General features: G+C 53.6%; 1 protein-coding gene across 4 annotated transcripts in view; it reads right to left on the reverse strand.

Moving 5' to 3' along the window:
- The window catches only part of MED27 (mediator complex subunit 27), a 274,187-nt gene that overhangs the window by 66,959 nt on the left and 180,269 nt on the right, over nucleotides 1–26,959 (reverse strand). For 3 of the 4 annotated variants that reach the window (XR_008959842.1, XR_008959841.1, XM_044389693.3), the window contains exon 7: nucleotides 13,129–13,206. Coding sequence is in view for 2 of the 4 variants with exons in the window: in XM_044389693.3 (XP_044245628.1) it covers nucleotides 13,129–13,206 (78 nt within the window). In the remaining 2 variants the exon portion in view is untranslated. Of the gene's footprint in view, nucleotides 1–10,365; nucleotides 10,944–13,128; nucleotides 13,207–26,959 lie in introns of those variants that run through there. The other variant, XM_026514234.4, reaches the window with a different exon arrangement.

Here is a 26,959-nt window from a genome sequence, read left to right on the forward strand (position 1 = left end):
CTCCAGATGGCAAAAAAGTCTCAAATTAAAAAATGGCCTCCGGGCAAAGATCGAATCCAGGATAGGAATATAAGATCCTTCGTAATAGCTCAGAGGTATCCAACACAGTGCCTCTTTTTGCCAATTACCAACTGACAGCCTTTCGGTTCCAAATTCCTCCGTCACTTCCTGATCTAGAAGATGGATCGGGGCCCTTTAAATGTTTTTTTTCTTTGCTCACTGCTGTAATGTGAAGCTCTGACGACAGACATTGCAAGAAAAGGCATGCTCCCCTTCTCCACCCTGGCTGGAGCCGTGCAGGGGTGAGCTAGGTTCCCGCAGAGGGAGGCTGCTTCAGCTCTGGCACCTAGGTCCATCTCAACTCCCTCCGCTCGAGTTCAGTGGAAATTAGTGGCCACTTTCCTCTTAGCTCCCTAGTAAGATATAACTGTATGTCTTTGGCTAGGTTAGATAGCAAGCTATCCTTGAACCAGTCACAATAAGTGTGTGTGTGTGTGTGTGTGTGTGTGTGTGTGTGTAAGGGGGGGTCTGGGCAGAGACCAGCCAGGATTTCCTTACTCTGGAGTGGGGGGTGGAATGGGGGTGACTGATGGAGCCAATCTAATGGAAGCACGTGGATTGATGAGGGGGCAGGGGGGAGTTCCCCAAAGGCAAGGCGAGGTTTTATTTTATCCCAAGAAGGGGTGACACCACATGGGGTCTGGATTATTGTAATGTGCTCCCACGGGGCAGGCGCCAGTCACAACCATGGCTTGTGGCAGGACGGCATCGCTGCTGTGTGCCTGGTGGCCTCGGGGCATGGAGTCATCTCGGGCTGAGGTTCCTGAGGACCCACAACCTTTATGCAGTGAAGTGCGGTTCACTTCGGACAAGTGCAAACTACGTTAACCTTACCCCACTTGCTTCAGATCATTGGTATTTATATTCTGAGAAAGGAGGCAGCTGGTAGGACTGCCTTCAGCCCGTTCCCCTGTAGACTGAGCCAGGCAGACAGTCCGGGCTGTGATCCCTCGCCGGGGACAAGCAACACGGTGTCACACGCTCACCCACGTGAAGGCTGTCCAGGCCTCTGTGTGTCAGACCCACGGCTAGGACCTGGCCACGCGGTAGAACTGGCTTTCTCCTGCTAGTACAGTCTCACAGCCCTCCCTTGGCTACGGCCCCTAAGTTGTTGAAAAAGTTTAGAACTACCTGCTGCTTCCTAATTAGATCCCCACTCTTTTATGCTCAGAAGTTTTCTTGAACTTTGCTGGTTTGCAAACTAATGGAAAGAAACAGGAAGGACAGCAAATTAACTATGGCCTTTTGACGATCATTAATTTGACCAACTACCCTTTGGAAATGAAAGGCCAGCGCCTATTAGCTTTAGGGGCATCGAGTGCAAAGTCAAATATCAAAAGGCCACGGCAAAAAAGGGACCCCGTTCTAATCAAGGCAGGGAGAGGCGGCACAGTCACAGAAATGCAGATAGGCTTGGGAAGCAGGATGGTGGCCTGGGATTCTGACATTCTCTTCCGAATACCTGCACTTTCTAAATGGTGTCTTAAATCTCTTGTGCTTAAGAGACAGTCTCCGTGCTGAGGCTGCTCTGTCCTGCCTGCAGGGGGCACGCCATCCCCTGGCACTGCTGTCAAACTTCTGGATTCTTCTTTGAGGCTTTTCTTTAGTGGTAAGGAGAGACGGGCGGGAGTCACAAAGGCATGGCAGGAGACAGGACAGGCCCCACAAGAACAACTTCCCCAGAGCATCTGCGGTCATGCCTGCAACGGAGTCACTAACCAGGCCGCCTGTGCCATCTGGCCCTCTCCCATTTGACATGTAAACTGTATCCCTGGAACCCAGTAGGTACGCCCAGTAGGTGCACAATACCTATCTGGTGTGGTGACTTGCAAGACTTCTGCACCTGCATGGCCAAACTCACTGGCCCAATTCCCAGATGAAGAATCCAGGCTCAGAGGGATCAAGTGACTGGCCTGGGGTGACCTGTTTAGGAGCAGAGAGGACTCCTGAGCCTGGCTTTCTTCCTCTGGTCAGTGTCTGGCAGAGATTACTAAGCGCCTACGCTGTGCCAGGGGACAGAGCCGTGCCCGAGACAGACCCAGTCCTTGCCTCCCGACACTCTCGTGGGGGGTGCGAATGACAAGATACACAGCTCACATCCAAGGCTGGGGGTGCTCTGAGGAACCAAGGGAGCACACAGAAAGGGACGGGGACACGCACACTTTCACAGCGAGCAGTCAGGGAAGGCCTGTCTGATAGGGTGGCTCTTCCCAGAGGAGCGAGACAGCAAGGCTGAGGTGACATTTTACGCGGTCCTCTTCTATGAGAAGTGATGATGACTTGGACTCAAGCTAATAAATACAGTAGCAGCAGAAACAGTAACCTCTGCCATTGATCCAATACTTACTATCTGTGGCCTGTTTCCAGCGTATTTAGATGATGTTTGGGGTAAATAAAACTAGCAGGTATTAAAACAACAACGGCTACTACCTTAAATCTCAGTGATTTAACCCATGAGAGGTTTGAAAGTGTCCTTCGCTCACAGAAAATCCACTGCAGAAGTTCCTGGCTGGGAGGCTCACCTGGCCAGCCCTTCTCCAGGTAGGGACTCGGGGATTCAGGATCTTTCCATCCTGTCCCGATGCGGGGTGCCGCTCCCAACACCGCCTCAGAAAAGGAAGAGAGTACAGGCAAGGCGGGCCTTCCTGCGGCTCTGAAAGTGACACAGAGCAGCTGCTCGTACTCTGCAGCCCCACTTAGACGCAAGGGAGCTGGGAAATGCAGTTCTGTTGGGTGCTTTGGAGCGGGAGATGGTTTGGACGGGCATATGCATGCTTAGTGACCGGGAAAGGAGAGGGAGTGCGCGTGTGCAGTGCCACGTGGCTTTCTGGAGGAGGAACGGGCTGAGAACCACCCAGAGGCCGGCGGGGGAGGGTGGGGTGGGAACACGCTGGCGCTCCCTGAAGGGAAAGGATTCTATACTGGCGGCTCTTTCCACTCCCGGCCCAAGGCCCCCCTGTCCCTTCCACGGTTTAGGATGGTGTCCTCACAAAGGGAGGTGACAGTAAGCTTGAGGCCCAGGTGACAGGTGAGAATGGTCCTTGTCTTGAGTGTGGGCTCCCAGCAGCCTGTGGGCTGGCACTCCACCCTTCCCTGGAGTCCTTGAGCAGGCCGAGTGTTGCCTGGACGGCCAGGCACTGGGGGCAGAGGGGTGGAGGGTGGTCTGCCGGTGCAAACGGCTCCCACATCCAACATACACCCATGCCCCCTTTACGCTTCCCAAGGCACAGCCGTCAGCGTGGGGTTTCCGGGTGGCTTGACAGTCCACGAGGCCGGGACCTGCATGTGTGTGAGGTGGGGGGATGGGGGCGTCTCCCCAAGGAGAGATTCCCCTGCCATATTCCCTCCAGCAACCTCACACATGCTTGCGGAAGTGTCAGGACTTGGCAGGCAGCTGCCCATCCGACCACAGGCAGATGCCAGCCTTCCAGGACAGGAAAGGCAAGAGCCCCCCTGGTGTCAGGCCATGCCCAGGAGAGGCGCCTCACCAGAGCTACCTGGACCCCGGCTGAGCTACAGACACACGCCCGCCACCGCCAATGATGTCCCGTGTAATCTGCGCCCTAGTGTGATCTATTTCATCTTGACACGGTAGGTCAAGTGCCATCCCACAAGGTTTTGGGGAAGGGGAAAACATGTAGACAGAGGGGAGCCTGGCTCTGGTCCTCATGCGGTCGTTCACCTGCTGAGTGAGCGAGGGCAGGTCTCCAGGCCTTGGACAATCCGACTGTCCATCCAGTGCACAGGCTGAAACAGAGGGCAGCTAGGGTCCCTGCCAAGAGATGGAGGTGGAGACTCAGAGTGAGCTACCGATTAAGCTGGGGTGGGGGGAGAGAGAGAAGAAGGAAGGGGTGGGAGGGGGAGGCGGCGGCAACACTCCTAACATTCTCTGGTCACCTGAAACCCAACAGGTTGGACTTGACACGGGAGGCAAATGGACCTCATAAAAGCTGCACACATTCTGTGAGAGACCCCCGCAAGAGGACAAAACGGCAGCGACAGACCAGGAGACCACAGGGCCCATCACATGACTGACAAGGGATCTGTGCCTAGACTACGAACTCTCAACACGCAACATGGCAAGAACATCCAAATGGACAATGGGCGAAGGACACGCACGGGCCTTTTACCCAAGCACAAGAGATGTTCAACAGCATCGGCTGTTAGGGAAAAACAGACACAGGCCACCTGAGATAGCGCCTCACACCTTACAAATGGCTCAAATCAGAAGCAGCGACACCACCAAGTGCTGGTGAAGACGTGGAGAGACTGGGTGCCGTGCAGACTGCTGGCAGGAAAGTAAAGGGACACGGCCACTCTGGAAAACAGCTTGGCAGCTCCTTTAAAACTAAAAACAGACTTCCTGTACAGCCCAGCACTGTCCTCCTGGGCACCCACGACAACGGAAACCGACTTTTATGCAGGAATGTGCACGTAGGTGCTCACGGCAGCTTCATTCCGGAGACCCGCGAGCTGGAAACGACCAAACGTCCTCCCGCGGATAAACGGCTCAAGGGTGGCGATACACAGCATAGAATACTACTCAGCAGCTAAGAGGATGGTTTGCTGACACACACGACAACTTGGAAACTGTGCAGTGAGAAAAGCCAACCTCCCGAGGATACGCAGTACATGATTCCAGGGAGATAATGTTAGTGAGAAAGACAGTCGCAGAGACGGGGAGCAGATGGGGGGAGGAGGTGTATGTGGGTGATAGGGGGTAGAATGACGGGGTCTCGTGGGGAGGGTACAGTTAGCTATCTTGACTGGGGGGGGTGGCTGGCAAAGGGCAGGACCTCCCTATACAGGTCTTTTTTTTTTTTTTTTTTAAGATTTTATTTATTTATTCGACAGAAATAGAGACAGCCAGCGAGAGAGGGAACACAAGCAGGGGGAGTGGGAGAGGAAGAAGCAGGCTCATAGCGGAGGAGCCTGATGTGGGGCTCGATCCCATAACGCCAGGATCACACCCTGAGCCGAAGGCAGATGCTTAACCGTTGTGCCACCCAGGCGCCCCCTCCCAATACAGGTCTTTGCAACCTCCTGGGAATGTACAATTACTGCAACATGAAACGCTTAAGAAAAGAAGCCCAGTAGGACATTCGCTGTCTACACTATGGTCGCCAAACTGGAAGGAGACGGTAACACGAACCGAAGGACAAAGCAAAGACACCAAGCCCCTAGGACGGGTCACCGCTGCCCACTCCTGAGGCGGGGGAGGTTCGGGACAGTTTGCAGAGGCTGCAGGCCGTCCGTCAGAACAGGCTGTCTTCTCTGTCAGAGTTCCCGCTGGACCCGCAGCCGCCCCACACTTAGAGAATGCATTTCCCAGTGGCCCCGGCAGCGAGGTCAGCCGCGTGACTACGTTCTTGCTAATGAAGTTCAAGTGGAGCGGACATGCGCTGGTGCTGGGTCTTAAAACACTGAGCACGTGTTCTCGCGTGTCCTTCCCTTTTAGTAAATTTGGAAGGTGCCTGTGGCCCAGCCTCCCCGATGCGGACCATGTCCTCGGTCAGGCGGCGTAGCAGGAACAAGGTCCTCACCACCTCTGCATGGCAGAGCAGCTGTCAGATCCGAACCAGCCCCTCTGGAGCTCTGCACTGAGAGAAGTGTCTGCATTCTTTAAGCCACTGTATTTTGGGGCCTCTGTGCTATCACAACTTAGCCTTTGCTAAATGGGAAAAAGTTGGTTTCAAACAGTATACAGTACGCTCGTATTTTTGGCAAAAATTGGACACGCACAAACATAGCCATAGGAGGGTCTGGGAAGATAAGATGGTGAAGTTCTCTGGCAATTATCTCTTGCTAGTGGGAATGATGGCTATTTTTTCCTTTGCTCATCCACATTATCTAATTTTCTACAAACAGAACACACGTACTCCTCTAGTAATTAAGAAAGCAAGCTGACGAGAATTGGAGAAATGGAGCCGCACAGTTAAGTAACAAGTCGCCCCACGGCGCCGGGGCTGACAAGGCTTGCTGGCGTCCCAGGTCGGCTCCCAAGCTCACGGCGGCTGTCCTCCTCGCCTCTCTCATTGTCACCCCCCCCTCCCTCCAGTCGAGGGACATGTGACTGTTTTGCCTCTGTTGGGCTTGGGCAGGCATGATGCCGATGAAGCCTGCTGCCGGCAGGACCCGCCTGTCCTGAGCTCATGTGGTCCCAGAGGATAGCCAATCTCCAGTGGAAATTTCAAACTCAATTAGCACAGAGACAGGCTGGAGCTGCTCTTGAGTAACTAATCATCGTAAAGCTGCCGAGATGGTGCTTTCCCTGGATGTGCTCGTGAACTTTAAGGTTTATCTCTTCAAGCACTAATGACAGGGAGCAGCCAACCTGCAATTTGAAATTCAACTTGAAAGTGATTTTTGAGGTTCCTTGCCACTAACTGAAGGAGCTGGGGTGGGGATGAGAGCGGGGGAAGGATGGCAGAAACGGAGGAAAGAAACCTGCCTGTCCTAGAAAGCGAAGCCTAATTATTCCCCGAGCAGACGCAGACGGACTGGAAGGACTGACGGCAGGCAGGCTGGTCCACAGCACTCTGCGCGGGCTCATCTCCCGGGCGCGTTCTCGTGCAGGCTCGAATGAGCTCTGAGCAGGTGCGATGGAATCGGCCCACCCTTTCCTGTCAAAAGCAGGACAATTGAAGTTCGCCGAGATCATCCTCACCAGAGATCCTGCCAGCAAAAACGGAGGAGCTGGGAGGCGCAGACAAGCAAGGTGAGTCGTCCTACGCTGTCCTCTCTCCCACAGACCTGATGGCCCCACGATGCCTCCCGTCAAGTTGGCCAAGGTTCCGGATCTTGTGAGAGTCCTGGTGGTGAGGTGGTGGTGTCCCTTCTCCTCCCAACTAGGGTGACCTTACGAGGCTCTCGATTTAGCATCAGGCCCGCACTCTGACAGTCTGAACGCAATGGCAAGTTTGCACATTAACACTGAAAGTTCATCGTTTCGTGCCTGCAGCTCTCCGTCAGTGGTGTGAAGTAGAAAAATATCACTCGATACCAAAAGGCCAATTCCCAATTTAGTTCAGGAAAAAAATCTGGACAACCCTGCATAGACGTCCTCATTCCACTCTGTTCCTCACGGCTGCCCCGCTCATCAGCAGTAGGCTGGCCGGCTCCAAGTACAGGTAAACGCGTCACTGCTTATCATGGCAGGAAAGCACCTGCCGGACGGAGATGTCCAAGCTCGGGCAAGAGCACTTGCCAGATAACACACCCCCGCAGAGCAGGGACTGGTCCCTTTGCCTCTGTGGAGGAGCTCTGCCGCTCAGTGGCCACAGGACCCGGTGATGTGGTCAGATAGCCCCCTGGGTGTACTGCTGTGTGAGACCCTCTACTGGTCTATATGACGAGGGGAAACACCACGTACCCACTTGGGATGGAGCACCTGGCACAGAGCAGACGCTGAGCTGTCGGGCAATGATTAAGTCACGTACTCTACCTCGTAGGTCTGGTCTAGAGGTCACGGTGGACAGCCTAAGTAGTATCTGGGTGGCATACCCAGTGATGGCCATGTTCCTTTCCGTGAGAGGCACCAAAGGACCGTTCTGGGACCTGATGCCTCACTCCCAGCGGCAGCAGGCCTCCCAGCTCCCCACACGATCTGCCACCCTGGCACTGGTCCCGACCTACCTCCGGTCTCTACTTTTGCTGACTTTGGGTCAATACGTTCTCTGGATTTTGATGGTTGACACAAAGCCAGTCTCCTCGTGTCCGTCTCTCTCTCTCTTTTTTTAAGAGTTTATTCATCTATTTGTCAGAGAGAGAGCATGTGCGAGCACAGGCAGGCGGAACAGCAGGCAGGAGAAGCAGGCTCCCTGCTGAGCAGAGAGCCTGACTCGGGGCTCGATCCCAGGACCCAGGGATCATGACCTGAGATGAAGGCAGACGCTTAACCGACTGAGCCACCCAGGCACCCCTCGTGTCCATCTCTCGAAGCACCAAGCATACACCCTTCCAGCCCTCCTCACCTTTCTAGACCTCAGTACATTTCCTTTCAGCTCTCCCCTCTCAAGACTAAAGATACGAGTGCCAGAGACGGGAAGGCCTTAATGGTTGATTGCCCCAACCCTTGTATTTTCCCTCCCACTTTTAATTAGGGAAAGATTAAAAAAAATACATAAAATATAGACAAAAATCAAGCATCACCCACACACGCAATGCCCGGCTCCAGTGAACGATCAACTCATGGCCGATCCTGTCTCATCCATGAAACCCCACCCCCAGCTTCCCTCTCTCACCGTCACTATCAGCCTTCATCTTACAGAAGTGGGAACAGGGTTATACCAAGGAACAGTGACTTGTCTGGGCCCCCCCCTGCTGGGAGCAGGGGGCCAGAATTCAGGCCCTGGCTGTGCCTGCCCTCCCCCCCCCCCCCCCCGCTGCTATAGCCACACTCCACCTGTGCTAGCATTAATTTAAAATTTTCTCTAACGGTCCCACTTTTCTGCCTAAATACATTTGTTTAAAATGGAAACTGTATACCTTCCTGTAAATGGGAAATAAATATCATTTGTCACGAATGGAAAGTATCACTAAACGTGACACAGAGAAAACAATGTCATTAAGTAGAAACTCCTGCCAGCCCGAGGCTCTGAACTCAAGGCCGGCTCGCTTTCTCTCCTGAACACGGAGGCTGGCAGGCGTTAGACCCCCCGGTACCAACTCGGACCTTCTCTGATCTGGTGCAATCAGGAGGATTCAGAGTTAAAAATCCACGTAGCCTTCTCACAAGGTGATTTACCGTTTCATCAGTGCCCCCCCCACCCCATTTCAACATCTCTGACGGGTACTATCAGCCAGCTGGCAGTCATGACGTACTTGTCACATCCACGTGCTCCGACCTGCTCATAGCTGGTCCTACTGTCCTCACTGCACACAACAATGCACACTGGAGTCCCGCGGGGGTCAGTCTACATGCCATTTAAACGTCTTAGAAAAGATGGGCAGCAACAGGACAAGATGTTGCTATAGACCCTAGGTCCTCAATTCTGGATATTCTCACAAAGCAACAAACAAGTGTCTTATGAGACTAAAGAAGGGAAGAGACCCACAAGCCAGTGAAGCCGTGTTCTGGTCTGTTCCCAGGGACCGTCTGTCCCCCGCTCGACAAGGAGACTCCAGGCAGGAGAAGTTGCCAGCCCCCTTGGAATAGAGGAAAGATGTTTCAGAGCAATGAAAGGCCAGTGGGACCGACTCCTGTGTCACACAGGAGTCTCACGAAGGCCTGTGCCGCGGTTTAACTGGCAGCATGTTTTTCGTAGTGGCTCATGGTGCCTCTCACGAGGGTAATAGCTTGAATGTGACGACCATGGTATTTAGTCTGCAATCACTGGCTGTAGGGAAATGTTCTTGCTGCCTCCCATCACACCTCCCCAGATTGGGCACGGGACGCATGCCCATCTCTTGGAACGGGGGTTCTCAGACTGGGGTCCACAGCGGGGGGGGGGGCTTTTAACAATCAGAATCCTGGACCCCACCCCCGGAGCATCTTCTTCGTTTGGTCTGGGGCAGGGCCTGAGGCTCTGTGTTTTTAATTAGCCCCCATGATGCTGTGGCTGCTGGACCACACCTTGAGCATAACGGTCCTATCCTTTTCCCCCTCACTAAATCCCCTTTGTCCTCAGTTCCTTTAAGCCTGGTGGGGGTAGGTGGGGAGGGTCCGAGTGGTGCCAGAACCCAGGTAGGAACCACCCATTCTTTTGGACATCTCAAGAAGGCAGTGCCTCTCTGGCATCTTCACTGCAGAGAGAACATCTGAAGCATCGGCTGGGCCAGGAAAGCTCTAGGAAACTCTCCCTTCCTTCAAGACCTTCACCAGGTCAACGCTTCTTCATATAAACAGGTTACAGCTTTCAGTGTTGGGGTCAAGGCTCTGCGTGAACTCAGCAGACTGGGCTGGCATCTGTCCACGGTAATACTTAGGACAAAACATGGGGCAAACAAGCCAGGCGTCCCTCTCATGCCTGCTTACACGTGTTCTAGCTGGTAACACGGGCAGATTCCTTTCCCTTTGGTACGTATGCGTGTTACTGCTTTAGCAGAAAGAAACATCATCGGTGTGCTTTTTTCCTCAAAAAGAACAATCCATTTTTCAAACTGCAAAGACGTCTTTGAAATGGAGTATTTGCCAACACTGTCCTCTCTCCTAAAAGCAAGAAGCAAGGAAATGTGTCCTCAGAAAGAACGATTTTTAAACACAGACATTACTAAGTGGATTTCTCTTCAAAAGGCCCAGATCCACTCACACGTTCACTCAACTGAGTGTGGAAGGTGCTTTAAGAAACAGGAGACAAAGCCGTGTCCGGGGTACAAAAGCTTTACTGCTTATAAAAGAAAAAAATAAGTTACAAAACAAAACAAAACACCCAGCATGACAATATGTATGAACATGGGCTCATTCAAATGACAATGGCTCGTGAAAATGACTTAGAACCCAGACCCAGGAGGATGAGTTCGCCAGCGTTGCTCCCGTACAAGGAAGAGCATGCGTGCTGCATCACCTTCTTATTCTGAGTTCGAAGGTCTTCTCTGCGTTCCATAAACCGGTTACAGTGTATAGTCAGTGCCATCACCACGGGATGGAGTCCGCTCTGCAGTTAGGGACGACACGTGCTTTATGAACGGGGCAGAGTGGCGGAATCGTGTCTGGGTGCTGAGGACAGGTCTGAGCTATCCACCCGACTGAGGGCTTGTCTGGGAAGGTGCTGGGCGGGGCCCACAGGCCGGGCCGGGCCTGGGGTGGGTCACTGCCGGCAGGTGTCGTGGAAGGCTTCGAGCGTTCGGAAATCCCTCCACGTCGGGGGAAGGCCATCTTGTAGAAACTTCCCGCAGCGCTGGCACGGGGCCTGGAACAGCTTTATGTAACTTCTTAACCAGGTCTAAAAAGAGAAGTGAGGAGAGAAACAAAAGGAATGGGACCCGGGTGCTTCCAATGTCATCCTTCCTGTCAAGCCTAATGATCTCGAGGCCAGAGAACTCAAGTTGGCCGGGGCCCAAAAGATGGCCTGCGATTTCACAGAGCACTGCATGCAGAATCCACAAGGTCACAATGCTGCTGATTTTCAATTCTGTCACTCCCCCAGTCCCCCAACCCCCAACTGAGGGAGTTTTTAAAACAGAAAGTCCTGCTTTCCGGGGCAGGAAGTGCTCCCGGAGGAGTGGCCGCGTACCAGCGCACAGCCTGGGGCTCGGGGCCGCACAGAACCACGTTTCACTCCTATGTCCCACATCTCCTGAATAGGCGCATCGATCCTCGCCTTGTTCCCTACCGAGGAGCGGGCACGGACCCGTGCGGAGGAAGACTTCGCATCGATGACAAAGCTCGAACTCTCACTGAGGTCAACATGCTTTCTTTCTAATTTGATTTCAGAGGTCATCACTCACTGTCACAACGTGGCCCAACGCACCTGGGGGAGGGCGGGGACAACCTGGTGCCTCCAAATAACATAATAAGTGGCAAATACACACTTGAGTGGTTCAGAGTGCAGAGTTCTCTCGGGCATCATACATAAGGATGAGACTCCCATAACTCAATTCTCAAACTCAAGGAGATTCGCGACCAAAAACAACAACAAAAAAATCCCAACCCAAACCCCACAACAACAGGCAAGCAAGTTAAGCAAGTTCTGTGACAGGGGCACATGAATCTCATCATTTAATGTCCTCCTGAATTACGTCGATAAAAGAAAATTGTTCTTTGAAGAGGTAGGTCGAGTTTATTGATACAAATCCTTCCATCTCCATCACAGCTGCCTTCGTGGTGGCAGACTGGCCCATCGATACCATCCCCCTTCCAAAGGCCAGGTGTTTGAGGTTTTGGCAATAAACGTGAGGAAGTCGATGGACCATTCAGCTAAACTATTTATCCTTCAGTGCTGATCAAATTCAAATCCTCCCCAAATCCCAGAGTCGGTTACCAAAGGGAAACTGGGCACGACAACATGTTAGGTTAAAAAGCAAGACTCTGTATCTGTCCAAAAACGAACAGCTTGCCGAAGACTGTCAGCTGACTCGTCCTCTTGACACACGAAAGAGCCCCTCACGTGCGGCTCTGCCGAGTGCCCGGGTTCGCTCGCTCGCCCGCCCTCCCAGGACCACGAAGCCGATCAATAAGTCGGGTTTGTGTTTTCCAAGAAATGAACTGCAGGTTCTCGAAGAAGCTCACTTGCTGAGGCCAACCGTGATGGGGTGAAGCGGATAAGCGCTACTCCACCTGGCTGTCAACGCTGATTTGGGCTTGCTAACAGGTAGGTCTTCCGAGTAGGTCTCTAACTGGCAGCCTTCCTAGCGTGAACTGGAAGGGGAGTTTTAGTCGCTGTGCAAGATGGAGCCGACCGAGGGGAGAGCGTGAACCATGGCCACACGATGCTGAAACCCACAGCTGCCAGTTCTGCCAGGCAGGATCCAGCCGAGCTGGCCGGTGGCCCTGCGCAGGCCAAATGCTGGTCACGTGACAGATTTGGGCAGAGGTGTGCCGAGGAACCAGCCCCTGGGGTGGCGGCGGGTCCTGACTTGCAGCGCTTGCTGATTTCTGTGGCGCAAACATGCTGATTCAATTTCAAGCTATTTGAATAACCAGGATGCAAAATTCCCAACATTTCACAAGAGCTGGCAGGGCTGACTCCAACACGCCAGTGCAATGGCTGGCTGGCTGTTTTGGGGTCACTCCCCATCCTGAGCTCCAACTCTGAAAACATACGTATCTTGGGGGGCACTGCAAGATTTGTCTTAGTCATTGCTACCTGCCCAGCGCCAAGCACAGGGCCTGGCATAGATTAGGAGCTCAATAAATATCTATTGACTAAATCAATGTGGGAAACTGTTGGGAGATCACTTCTGCAACCACCATTTGTTCAGCATGACAGAAAACACCAGTTCATGAAGTGGGAAACGGTTTCTCATAAATCCCTTCCCGGTTGAAAGAAAGCATCAGCTGCGTGCTGGCCCATCTCCTGCTGGGGGGCCCCCACGGTCCCAAACTGCAGCAGCGACCTTCTGAGCTGCCTGCTCTTACCTGGAGGGGCCAAGCTTTCCAAAGCAGACTTGGCTCCTAAGGCCACTTACCATGAAGGACCTGACCACGACGTCGGGCATCTGGGGCAGCTGATAGTGGAGCAGGGCAGTGGTGGCGTGGTCTGTCACCTGGAACCAAGGACAACGACTGGAGTTAGAGGCCACTCCAAACCAGCACAGAGAAAACAAAACCAATGCATCTCCTTCTCTGATAAGCCAATCTGCTTCTGAACGTCTCTGGGAGGAAAGGGCATCTAAAATAAATTCTCAAGTATGGAAATTAGTTAGCAAGGTTGGGGGCAGGGTCAGGGGAGGAGGAGTGTTGTGCGCAGAGAGGACGCCAAGTATTCAGGCCTGGAGTTAGGAGGAGTGAGTTCCAGCAACTGGAAACCCAGGTGGGGGGCAGCACCTGGGAGGAGGGACATGGCCCGAGGCCAGCGGAGAGGGAAAGACGGGCAGACCACAGAGGTTTCTTAGCCAAGCCTCCACAGGGTAACACTGCATGGATGCAAAGAAGTTTGCACCTGTCCACGCTGGACTTCATTGTCACATTGGAACACTGTCCCTGGCAGGGGAACTGGTCTTTCTGCTTCCTGTAATTCTCACTCTGTCGCAGTTTGCAGTCATAGAGATTTTATGATTCTGACACCCAGAATCTGATAATTTCTGATGATCTTTCCCTTGGGTCTCACAGTTCCTATTACCCTTTTGAGGAGCCTTGCCACTCAAAGTGTGGTCTTCTCTCTGAAAGTTGAGGCCTATCTTCAGCATCCTGGTGGGCCACACCCACTGTTCCCAAACTCCAAGGAGAGGCGTTACCAGCAGAGCCGAGGGCAAGACCACTTTAGGCCTCCTAGAGGCAACCGGTGACCAGACAGAACGCGCACTGGGCTTAAGCCCCCAACTACTTAATCTCTCTGGGTCTCAATGTCCCTTCTGAAAAACAAAGGAGTAATCTAAGATCCCTTGTAGTTCTGAAATCTGACACCACAAATTGCTAATGCCTGCCATCAATCAGCAAATTAACAGATGATACCTAATCTGACAGTTGTGCTCAAACTCATGGTTTAGCTGGCTGTCTTCACGGGGATTCTTGTCATTATAAATGTTGTAGTTAAAAAACAAAACGAAACACACACCCAGGTAAAATGTTCAACTCTGGGCAGGAGTAAACACGGGTCTACCTGATACAGACGTCCCCAGCTTCTAGCTGTCCCCGGACACCATGTGATGCGGCAATGGACCTAAGCATTAGGGGGGCAAAGCAATCAGGTGGAAGGAACCTGGAGGGGCTGCTCGGGCTCCACACGGTGAGTTGCAAATGACCCAGAAGTCAGTCGAGCTGTGTCCACACCCCAGATCAGAGAGGTCATACCCCGAAGAGTGAGGACACGGGCTCCCTCGCTTATAGAACACGAGCCTCACTTTCCCTAAATAAACGGCCATGCATGGGAAGCACCAGCCTGTCTCCCCTCCTTCTGCTCCTCCCGCTTCTGGAGTGCACTCCTTCCCTGCTGGACTTCCGTGGCCTGCCTGGTGGCTGGTGAATCCACAAGACGAGTAGCTCTGTGGGGACAGGAATCATGCCCATCTCATTCATGCTACATCCCCAAGGCCGAGAACATCACCTGGCATCTAGCAGGTGCTCAATATGTATTTGTCAAATCAAGAAATAAACTTCAAAATGCCCACTCACCAAAGGCCACATACCAGGAACATGTGCACTGGCTTTCTTGAAAACACAGCTATAGGTCGCATATCCAACATTGCTGAGAAATTGTTACCCAAGTGACTTTCAAGATAAGTGGTACTTATCCTTTCAAGTGCAGACTGTTTTTATTTTAAGCATTTCTGACAGACAGCTTTCTAAAATGAGCAATGCTTTTTTTTTTTTTTTAAACAGTAGTAATGATAACTTGGCAAAATGGTGGGTGGTGATCGGTGGGGTGAAATTATGGCTATAAAACACAGCAAAGCAAACTGAGCCCCGCGGCCCCTGAGCTTGGAGGCCGCTTCCTCCCCACCCAGACCCATTGCTAAATAAAACCACCCATGCAAGTGCCATTTTGTGGGAAATTTATGAAAGAAAGAGTTTCTGGAGAATTCTTTCACCAGCCCCTGCTATTTATTTTACAGTGCTTCTAACAAGCCCTGCCCCCCACGTCAGTGCTGTCATAGCGGGGAAGCCAGGCTAGCTGCTTGCCGGTGGCCCGCTGTCCCCTAGTTATGGGTGTGCTCCTTTCCCCAGATGTGGAGAGCTCATCTCTAGTCCTAGGAGTCCCCTGGGACGAGCCTAGATCCGTTCACTTCAGTAGCCTGAGCCCGTGTCCTGGGGCCGGATTCCCCAGTCACACTGGCTGCCCAGAGGCCACCGCCCAGGCTGGACTGCTTTGTTTGGCTGCATGTTTTCTTTGCTTTTCTTTGTAGAATTTTTAGGAAACATTTTATATGACCAACATATACAATTCAGTGGCAAACTGAATGTTAACTGAGATGGAGACTTCCAGAGGTTGGGAAGGTGGCTAGGTCACACAGCTGGGGAGGGGCAGTGGGTGTTTGAGGCCAGAGACTGCAAGGCCCACTCCTGGACCACCCCTCCCAATAGGAACCCCCAGCCCGCAACGCGGGTTCTGAAAAAGGCACAGGCCCCAGAGGCCCGGGCATCGCCGGCTGCGTGTCCCAGCCCAGTGAAGTCCTGGGCGCGCCAGAGGCCTGACAAGAAGCCCAGGTCAGGAGATGTGCAAATGGGGCTGCCGGACAGCTGGCCACTCGAGAACAGGACAACTGAACAAACCGGAAAATGGCCTTCGGGTCCTGCTCCAAATCCACCACAGTGCTGTTTTGGCCTCTGGCTCTGGAGAGGGCACCTAATTAGTTTCTCTATTAGTACGTTGGCAATCCGGTCAAATTTGGCCACTTTTTCACAAGGTCCAGCATAAACTACTCCCTTAAATTGCCAAACGGTGGCAGTTTTTTCTTGTGCTGCTATGATCATTTAATTTCCCCACTTTCCCATCACTAATGACATCTTAATAGAAGGAAGCCAAGCTGACAGATTGGTTACATTTTCTCTCCATTCCTCACAAACTCCTCCACTACTGGTTTTGGGGTTCCTGTGGCCAAACTCCAAAGCACCAGGCTTAGGCATGGCTACAGAGTGTGGGAAAAATTCACCTACGATGATCTTCCTTTCTGTCAAAGCACTCCACCTTCACTGTTTTCCTGTTTGACACTTTTCAATAACAAAGTCGTTTTTTTTGTTTTGGTTTGGTTTTTGCTCAGCATCCAAGATGTTGGAAAAAAACAACAGGCCTGGGGCAACAAAAACATTTTGCTATTAACTAATTTAATTTAAATCTACTCTGTGCCAGCCCAGCCGAGGCTCGGGCCCCACCATAATGGCCCCACTGTAAGGTACAGCTCCTAAGATTCCACTGGGAGATCAAAGCCACCCTGCAGCTGAGAAGGGCACTAATGCTTCCCGGGAGGGGAGGCCATTCATCCCTCCAGTGAGTGCAGGTTAGGAAAGCGCCTGAGAACAGATCAAAGCAGACTTTGAGCCTGTGGCAAGGGAGGGAGGAGCAGAGAAAGTAACAATAGACCAAGGAGACAGGGGACTCTGCAAAGAAGAGCAGAGGGGAAGTGACACCAGGTAAGCAGCGAGGGAGGGCCGGGAGAAGTTTGGGCACAGAGGGACAGGGCCACTCAGAAAGCAGTGGGGAGGGGGCCAGGCAGACTCAGTTGGTAGAGCATGCAACTCTTGATCTTGGGGTCCTGAGTTTGAGCCCCACATTGGGGGCAGAGCTTACTTAAAAACAAAAAACACCCCAAAAGCAGTGAGCAGACAGTCACACAGGGGCTTTGCCGAGAGCTGTCTCTTTTCACCTCCAGGCAAGGAACGCTGCAGAGGCTCTGGTTCAGTCTGGGGTGCACTCCCCCCGTCTAGCTCATGGCCATGCCGCTGGTGAGTTCCTCTGAGTAGGGTGACATTCCCATGGCCCATCACAGATCCGAGGGGCTTCATCAGTCTCACCTGCAGCTTCCTCCTCCCCCTCTACCAACCAGGTCTTCCAAATTCTGTCCCAGCTCACACCGTGGAGAAGGTCTTCGTGCACCCAAATTGGCAGGGAACTAAGCTCCGGGGGAGAAAGGAATCTTTCAAGAGCCCTTGAAACAGCTGCCAGTCAACACACTGGTGACGGAGATGCCAGTCCCAACAAGTCTCCCAAAGCTCCCCCACCATATTGTGTGCAAGGAGCTCCTGACGTCTTCAGCCCAAGTGAGAAGGTGCTTGGGAGATCACGAGTTACGTTAGCCAAAGCCAGAGCAGAGCTGCCTGCATTAAGAGCCGCAGCCCCTCGCGAGGTGGTCCACGCCGCACAGCGTGGGAGGAGTCGGGGCTTGCGAGCCAGACGCACGGGCCTCAGTGCTGTTACTTACAAGCCGCATGACCTTGGACAAGGATTCAATGTGCCAACGCAGGGAAAGCACTTGAACAGCAGCACCCACCCCCCTGAGGGGTCTTCCTCTCTTTCTCTAGCCTAATCCTCACGACCGCCGCGGGAGGGCGCTGTGACGAGCCTGTCTGTTACCCAGAGAGGAAGGGTAACGGGGAGGTTAAGTGACTGCCCACTCAAGCAGCTCCAGAGCAGCGCAGCAGGAGCCTGAGCCCGGACAGAGGCCGCAGGGGTGCGGAGAGACGGCACACCCAGGCCACCTCCACCCTAGAAGGGAATGGCCCCCAGGACTCTTAGGGAGGCAGGACTCGGCTCTTGCACTCACACGGCTCTCCCTCTGCCTCTTGCCTGCTGCCACACACCAGGCAGCCATCCCAACGGGGCCTGACACAGTTGGGCCCTCAAGAAGGTCTCTGGATTGAGTCTCCCTGCCATGCAGAATGAAGGGGGACACCAGGCAAACAAGAGCTGGCAGCGGTCAGGGTGCACACATGTTAATTAAGGGAAATCCAAAGTTCGCTGCTAAAGAATAAAGGGGGGGGGTGCTAAAGAGAAGGGGAATCCTCTGTTACATTTTGGCATGTCAAGTCCAAATTCTTCTTCCCACTGGTGGCCTCTGGCCAGTGGCGGGGCGGAGAGAATGGGGTAGGGCCGGCAAGGCTACTTTCTGCTGAAGGTCAGCCCCGCAGAGCCCGGGTTTCATGGTGACCACAAAGACCCTGCTCTTTATCTGTCGGGGAAGAGCAAAGGACAAACGGAAAGGGCCAGCGAGACCCAGGGAGGGGCAAAAACTCTCAATATACTATCATTCCTCAGCAGCTTACTCTTCGAAAAAGACAGTCTGTGGTACCAATCTTCCTCGACTTACGATGGGATGACATCCCGATATACCCACCGTTAAGTTGAAAATACATTTAATACATGTTTTCACCTGGCCTACCTTACACGGGTTCTGAGCACTCACACTCGCCTACAGCTGGGCAAAATCATCCTACACAAAGCCTATCTTGTAATAAAATGCAGAGTATCTTATGTAACGTACTGAATACTGTACCGAACAGCACAGAGAGGTCGTCAGTGGAGGGGTCGGTTGCCCTCAGGAGTGCGGGGCGGACTGAGGGCTGCAGGGCTGCCTAGCATTCAGAGAGGATCACACCACTCGCTCATCGCTAGCTTAAGATCCAAACTCAAGCTCTGAAGTACTGTTTCTACTGAATGTGTGTTGCTTTCGTACCATTCCGAGATCGAAAAATCCTAAGTTGAACCACTGTAAGTCAGGGACCAGCTGTACTGAGTTACTTGGTGGCCCTGGGCCCGTCCTCAGGGATTCCGGGGCTCGCCAAGGGTGTAGGCGTCCCCCTACCTATGCGCGGGCCTCCAGGCCAGTGTGGAGCGCTCGCAGAGCAGCAGACGTGAGGTGGTGCCGAGGGCTCCATCCCTCAGCTTTTAAAAGGGAGTCTAGGCTGGGGGCCAGGATGTATGTGGTTAGAAAGCTCCCCAAGGTGACCGTGACGTCAGCAGCATTAGGGACTACAGATGAACAGGCCGCTGTGGGCTACTGCCTGCTTCCTACCGGCAGGGCGAGGGCTGTGGCCAGTGGGCGCTGGGCCGGCCCTGGGCTCTGGCAGTGACGCGCCGCTCTTCCTACTGCGATGGGCTGATGGCACGGAGCCAAGCGTTTGCCAGCACACAGCTCATGAGGCCCAAGGCTCATAAGCCAGCAGAGCTGAGGCTTCTATTAAAAGTGTGTCCCACAAGATTAATAGGGAAAGTGAAGTACCCAAGTGTTTAGGAGTTGCTTATTTAAAAGAGAAGCCTGGTAGAGACCCAGATTCTGGCTTCCCTCCAGCCAATACCTGCTTCTACAGACTCCAAAGAGAACATTCTCTCTGGCCTACATTAACATAACCAAAGGCAGCATGCTGGGAAAGGTGATGTGGAGCTGTCAGGAGACAGGGTACAGTCCTGGATTCATCACTAATTATCTGGGTGACCTTGGCCGCATCAATCTCCCTGCTGGCCCTGGTAAAGGAGCATGAGGCAGGGATCACTGGCACCCCTGGGTCTAGGTTTTCAGTGGACGCTGCTGCAGGGCCTGGCTGCACACCCTGGGGGTATATCTGTGCGGAGCTCCACCCTCAGGCCAACCAGCAATGACATTAAAGCTCTTTGTTCTAATAAAAAGGACCAGCCGATCTGTCCCACTCCAGGAACCCACCAGCTGCCCTGATGTGACCGTCTATCCCCCCACCTAATCCTCTGCGTCTGGGCCAGTAACAAAGAGCTTGGAGAAGAACCCAGCTCAGAACCAGGGACACTGTCCGTGCAGCATGGCTCTTGGTGCTAGAAGCCTCCTCCCATCTTGACGGGCTTCAAAGAGACTGGAGCACAAACCAAACATTTGCCACTTGGTTGTACACGTGCTGCAAGTCAGAGAACAAAGATGACCTTTCGTTCACTGGAGGTACTCGAATGCTCCATAAGGAGATCGGCCCAAGAGTTTGGGGTGGCTACTCAGGTTTCTGCCAAGGACAGACCCACCCTTAAGGGGAGGGGCACTGGGAACGTCTCGGAATGAGAACATTGTGTGTGGGTCCAGGAGTCAAAGATGTGAACTTCGTGTGTTAAATGTTTAAAGAGACCGTAATCCCTGCCAGCAACACTGCTCCGAGGAGGAGCACTGGCTTTATGAAGAATATTTAAAATAGTCCCAGAAGTACTCATTCCATGAAAAGAGAAGCCATCATTATTTCAAAATGCGAATGCTGTTAAGTCATTCCTGAAAGTGCTGGGGGGAGCGGCTGGGGGCAATGGGCAACAGAGCAGGGAAGCGCTTCTCAAACCGGGATAAAAGTACAGTAGAGTGGAAGCAGGCGGTTTCGTTTTTATTATGCGGCCCAAGTCTCTAATCTGCACCCCAGATTTGTATGCCGTGGGCTTACCAGCCTGGAGGCCTGAGGAGGAAGCATCGCAGTCCGGGGGGACCAGGGATTACTTAGACAGGATCAATACCTCCCTCTCTGCTCGATGAAGGGGCCATCAGCATGGGCTTTGAAGGGCTTCTAACCATCCCCTGGCACCAGGCAGTGCTGCTGGGGGTGAGAGCAGAGGCAGGGCTGTCCGGGTGGGAACTGGACAGGAGATGATGGACCCTGCTGCTCCCTCTTGCTGGAAAAGTGGCCAGTTTCGAGATCAAGCTCTGTCTGAGAACGGTGACAGCTTGTCTGTAAAGTACTGAATAGAGCCTGTGACACATGCCAGGAACTCCTTAAAGGAGTTTTTTGTTTGGTTTGGGGGTTTCACTCCAATCTCTTTAAAGTTGCAGCCAAGATGCCACGGACTCCCTGCAGCGAAGCCTGGATCTGAGTGCGGGCCGGTTCCAGACCGGCCTCCAGGGGCAAAGCGAAGACAACCACTGCCCCTGCTCCCACACCCAGCACCTGCAGGGAACTGGGAAACACCACGAAAGGCGTGTGAGGACCTGGGTGAGCCGGGTCCCAGCTTGGTCTCCCTCAGCCGCATGACACGCTCCCACACCGCCAGCGGCTCCAAGGATTCCTCCTCCCAAACCTGCTCTCCCGCCTGCTCTGTGCTCAGCGTGGGATGCTCCTCCCTGAAGCCCTTCTGCCCCTTGGCCTGCACCCCCAGCAGCACCTGTGGAAACTCTAGCCTGGCGCTTGCCTGACCATGACAGGAGCCCCGTCTCACCCCCGGCCGTGCTCTCGGCAAGGATGTGGCCACGCAGGGCTCGTGTATCCTCCATGGGCCTAGCTCAGGGCATCCACGGAGAGGAGAGTGCTCAGAAAGGTGGCTCTGCACGGGGGCCACTCACCGACGTGACCCCGAATGAATGAGATAAGGTGGGATTCTACTGATTTACTTTTGGCCAGTGGTGTTAGGGGAGCACCGTGAAAGGGGGTATGGGAGTGGGAAAAGCTGAGGTCACGGGGCACGGTGGGGAGAAGGGCCTCGGTGAACAGGGAAACCCCAGGGTGGCCACAACGGATCTCTCCAGAGTCCTGACCAGCCTCATTCTGCCAAAGCCCTTGTGCGGGGCTCAGAGGAGCTGCACACAAAAGGTCCTTGACATTTCCCAGGATTAAGGGATTAAAGCTCTTCATTTAGATGAACAAAAAAAGTTCAACGCTTTCCAGATGGTAAAATGCCAGATTCTGTTGCTGGCTGCCAGCAAAGTCCAAGCCCCAAAGATACCTGAACTGTTCTGTACCCATTTGGTGTGATGTTATTTTCTGCAGGAACAGCCTTGTAGTTAGAGAAACACATCCAGAGACATCTGGGCTCCCAAGAAAATCCAGACAATCCCACCTACTTCCCTACCAAAGCCAAGGCAACTGCAGGGGAAAGAACCCAGTGTGCAGAGCAGGGAGGGAGCCCTGCCCGTGAGGCGGCCCTGCCACCACCATGCCCGCTGCCTTCTGCCCAGGCGCTGCCGGGCGGGGCAAACAGGGTGTCAGGGCGGAACACATCGCTCTCGGGCGCCTTCTGGGGATCACCAGAGGTGCCACGAGCCCTCTCACGACGCGAGGGAACGTTCCAGGTCCTGGGACTGTGATTCCGTATCAGCAGGTCAGGGCACTGCTGGGTGGTTGTAATTCTAGGTGCCTTATTCCCCGTGTGGCTCACTTTCTGACCAGAGAGGAGGTCCTCTGCCTGGAGAAAAAGAAAGACGGACGTTGCTTCGGTGCGAGGGTGTGAGGCTGTTGTGGCAGAACACCTAACGTAAAGCAGGCCACACATGCATACCTGGCCACGGATTCTGAGTTCATGCCCCTTCCCCTGTCACGCACTGAGTGCTTCCTGTAGGCAACCCCAGCGCCCGGCACTTCACACGGAACCCTCACGGTACGCACCCCACGAGGCAGGTTCTACTATCTCCCCTTTTTGTGGCCAGGGGACCTGAAGCACGGAGAGAGTCCACATCCCCAGCTGGCCAGTCCACACACGGCCGGGCTGGACGCACATCCAGGCCCATCTGACTCCAGAACCTGAGTCTCCACATCTGTGTCCGCTGTGAAGAGGAGATAGTGAAGACAAGAGGAGATGTGAGGAGTGGTCATCTAGGCGAGAGACTGGTGGGAGGAGGAGAGCTTCCTCAAGAGAGGAGAGTGGTCACTGCCGACAAGCACTTGCAAGAAGTCGGGTGAGCCACTGACTGGAAGTTCACCTCACACTTTAGGCCTGTGGACTCAACCTCACCCCATTTCTGTGAGGTGGGTGCTTGTACGATGTCCACTTTACAGATGGGGAGACCGAGGCAAGTTAGACCACACAGGGGCCTGTACACATGGCAGAACCTCTACCTCTCCCAGGAAAGGTCACAGTGGGGAATGGGGAACAGGGCCCAAGAGAGGGGGCAGGCTCGGGGCTGGAAAGCCTCCTTGCAGTGCAAGGTGACCTGCTGGGCTGTGGGAACGGGGACTGGGCAATGGTGGGCGGCCAGGCTTCCCAGAAGCAGTCGTTGGATTCTGACCTGGGGTATCCCGAGGCTCGTGCAAGCCCTCAGGAAGAAATGAGCTCCAGAGTAGAGACCGACTCCTCTGGGACTCCTCTAATGGCAGAGAGCCATGAACCAGCAGGATGGACCCAGGCTTTCCTGCTCCATTCTAACTGTGAAACCGGGTACGTGTGAGGACCTGAACAAAGCTCTCGGTCATTACCATGCTCAGTGGTGGCAGAGGGAGCCTTGCGGAGGGAAAGTATTGGGGTATCATAAGGGGAAAAAGCAATGATCCATTCTCTTCTGGGTTTAGAAGCTTGTGAATATTCAAGCCTACCCCTGAAGAGAAAAGGTAGTGATAAAAGGCACTCCAGCGGTACTGGGGAGTGGAATGACCCCCCCCATCATTCCAGGGCCCACAGCCCCGGGAGCTCAGACTCTACCACATCCACTCCGATTTTCCTTCTGCTTATCCAAACTGGTTGATACAGCCCAGCTGTCAGCTTAGGAAAGGCCACCTTTTGGGATGACCCTGGGCTTGTCTGCCACCTCTGCTTCCCTGAAGTGCGTCGACAGCCTGATGACACTGGGCTCCAGCAGGCCTTCCTCCCGCACTGTCCCTTGTCTGGAGTCTGCCCACTTGCCCTCACAGTGGTGCTCGGTTTTCTCTGTCTGGGAGAACCAAGACACACTTATGAGGCAGCCACGGAATGCGTGGAAACACAGCGCCAACTGCCACCATATCTGGTCTACAAAATGCTAAGTTCTCCTTCTTGAGAAAAGCTGATCAGCATTTAAGAGAAAAGGGCACTTGTCAGAGTGACGGGACCTGGAAAAAGCAGAGATCCCTTCTACGACACGGGAGAGACCCCTTTTCGGAGGCTGCAGAATCCTCGTAGGCGTGGGGGCCTCCGCCGAGTGAGGGCCGGGACGCAGGTGTGGCACCAAGGCTTCGAGCTCTGGCCACCGCTGTAGGCGCTTCCTGGGCTTTGTGGCATTTCAGGGGGGCTTTCGGAAAAGTACATAAATGAGCTGGTAGGTAGAAATTTTAGATCTTGCAGAGGAGATGGAAATGACTGCTTATTGAGCCTCTCCAGCGACGGCGATGCTGCGGCAGGTACGCACGCCACAGCCTCCTTCAGAAGAGCCAGTCCTGCCCTCTGGAACCAGCCTTCGTTGGGACAGCTCCCTCTGCCGGCGACCTGGGGTTAGCGATGAGTGAGGTTTATCACGTACTACTTGGGCGGGCACTCAACTTGCGGTAGGGATTCAATGGATCCCAAATTTCAGAGCAGGGACTCTTTTACGGACGACTCTGTCTCTTGTGTGGAAAAGCCCCGGGGGCCACTCAGTAGACACCCCCTGACAAAGTCTGTGCGAGGCCGAGGCTGGTCTTTATCTCCAAGTATGAACGAGTGAGGGAATGTATGAGGAAGCGGATACAGGAGCAAGGACGCAGTGGCAGCCGGCCCAGAATGTTCTCCACCGCTGGACAACCCACCTGCCCACAGCGAAGTTCCATAATGGCACAGCCCCGAGAGGGCTGCTCTTCCCTCTGATGCCTCTGGAATGATGACTGTGGACTCCGAGCCGCACATGCACAGGCGCCGACTTTGTGCTTCCCTCCAGGTGAAAATGCTCCGGAGGGCGTGCCGCTCCCTCTGGTACCGCGTCCGCCGTCTCCACCTGCCCGTCTGCGGCCACACACACGCCCCACCTCTTTCCTCAGCCTCCCCGCCAGGACTTACGCAGTAAGCAGCTGCAGACTCGCTCTCACTCTCCCTAAGTTCCTGGATGAAAATGCACAGTGTTGTGAAATGAGGAGGTTAAAGATCAAAACAGCGACTGCCCCTGCAGAGTTTAAATGTCAGAAAAATATGAACACGCCTGAAACCCTTCCTGGCTCTTTGTGCTTCTGCCCTTTCAGATGGCCCCCCTATTTCTAAGTCCCATTCTCTGAGTCTGCTCTGCTGGAGACGCGCTGGCTATAAAAAGCCTCTTCGCCCCAGGACGAAGTGCACAGAGCCTCCGGGGCATCACAGTAAATGACGGGAACCTGTCGGCAGCCACGGCCCCACAGCAAGCTGTCCCCGGCCCTCCGCCGCTTCCCTGCGCCTGGGTAAGGGGTCTAATGAGGAAGAGGGAAAGGGCTTGCTGACAGTCCCTGCTGCAGACAAAAGGCAGGCCACATTTCGTTTCATGTGGTGGGATTTGCGACAGGACCTCGTGAGCTTGTCTCTAACCCAGGGAGTCCCGCGTGCACGGCCTGAGGAGAATGTGACAGGTGTGCGCTTCCATTCTCTTAGCTCCTGACATTCTTCTCCAGGAATGAAAAGGCAAGTGGAAGCTCGGGTGGGCTCTGTGAGGCAGCCCCCTCCCACCACCTTGCTTTGTCACATTGAGGGGAAAGACCTGGGAGGGGTCCTACCTTCCCAGCAGGCCTCTCTCTGCGGCTGCCACCGCTGCTGCTTGTGGGCCGGGAAACACACACAGTCCGCAGTAATTGTGACCACATAATGAACGCCAAAGAAAGGAAGTCCTGGGGCTCACACCAGAGCAATGCCTAGAGATCGTTCCTCCCACCATACGGGGAAGGCCAGTGCCGGTGGCCCAGGACTCCCATCTCCGGCACTGATTGCTATGGTGAGCACATACGGGAACTGTGTTCTGCTGGAGAGATCCTGTCTTACTCATGACCAAGGATCCTCCCTGACCGTGTCACTGTGATCTGAAAACGCACTTCCCTTCTGTTTCGGGTTGAGCCTTTCGGACAATGCGGACAACCAGGCCTCCCCTGCCCGGTCTCCGCGCACGGGTGTGAGCAGACAGATGATAAGCGGGAGGGAACGTGTACCACACTGCTCTCGGTGTCTTTGAGGGAAACGCTACCAGTAACATCCATCAAGACACCCAAAATTTAAGTGGGTGGACAAGAAGCAAATAGGATTCCGAGAAAAAGCTGAGACTAAACAGCAGAGTTTAGAAATGCTGCCACCTAATCCTTCTCTTTTGGCATTTTGAGTTGGAAATGCTAACCACTGTCCCATGAATCGCAGCAGGCCTTCGGAGTCTGCAACAGAAAAGTGGTCCCAGCTTTGTTTTGGTCGCGTGGTCTGTCCTCTGTCCACCAACGTGGCCTAAGACTAGCAGAAGACTAAGCACCGGGCCGTCCTGCCTCTTCGTGAGGCCACACTACGTGTCCTCCATCCTCCCCACCAGCATCTTCAGCAAGTGCATGACTTTCTTTAAACAAAATCCCAAACCCCTTCCGTGTGATGATGATTAGTTGAAAGCTTTACTGATAAAGGATAAAGCTTAATTCTGTACTACACTATTTTCCAATATATTCCTTACTTTGACAGCAAAAGACGATGTTTTAGCAGGGAAAACAGACAACTCCTTAATCCACTGACTCTTACCTGCCCCTGGAACAGGAAACGGACGTCATTACATGCGGTCAGTTGTGATCAGAGAGCACATCTCCTGTCCCCAAACTGTGGTTCTTTAACCAAGTACAGGTCAGTATCCGGTCAAGTCCATTTAGTCAAAAATAGGTGAAGGCAGGGATGATGAAGGTTCTCAGAAAAGGCTCTGCCCACGCACAGACAACATGCCATTCACCAGCTGAGGTAAAATCCCCGTCCCTACAAATGCATCCACTCAGACCCGCCACACGGACTGCGCGGGAGAACTGGCCGGTGCGCCCACGTCTCTCCGACTAGACTAAGGTCAGATTTTAAACGCTGTTTCAGCGTGTGTTCGTAGTCTTAAACAAATACAAGGAGTGCCTGGCAGGTTATTTTTAGGGGAGGTAGAATAAAAATACAGCACCGTCCCTCCACGTCTATGCTTCACCAAATCTGTGTTTCACACATTCTACGACTTCCTAATAAACTTTCTGCTTGCATTCAAAAATACTTAATACTACACAGAACATTAAAAAAAATGTATTTATGCAAAGGTGAGC

Source organism: Ursus arctos, unplaced genomic scaffold (genome assembly GCF_023065955.2).
Source record: "Ursus arctos isolate Adak ecotype North America unplaced genomic scaffold, UrsArc2.0 scaffold_18, whole genome shotgun sequence".
Lineage (NCBI taxonomy): Eukaryota > Metazoa > Chordata > Mammalia > Carnivora > Ursidae > Ursus > Ursus arctos.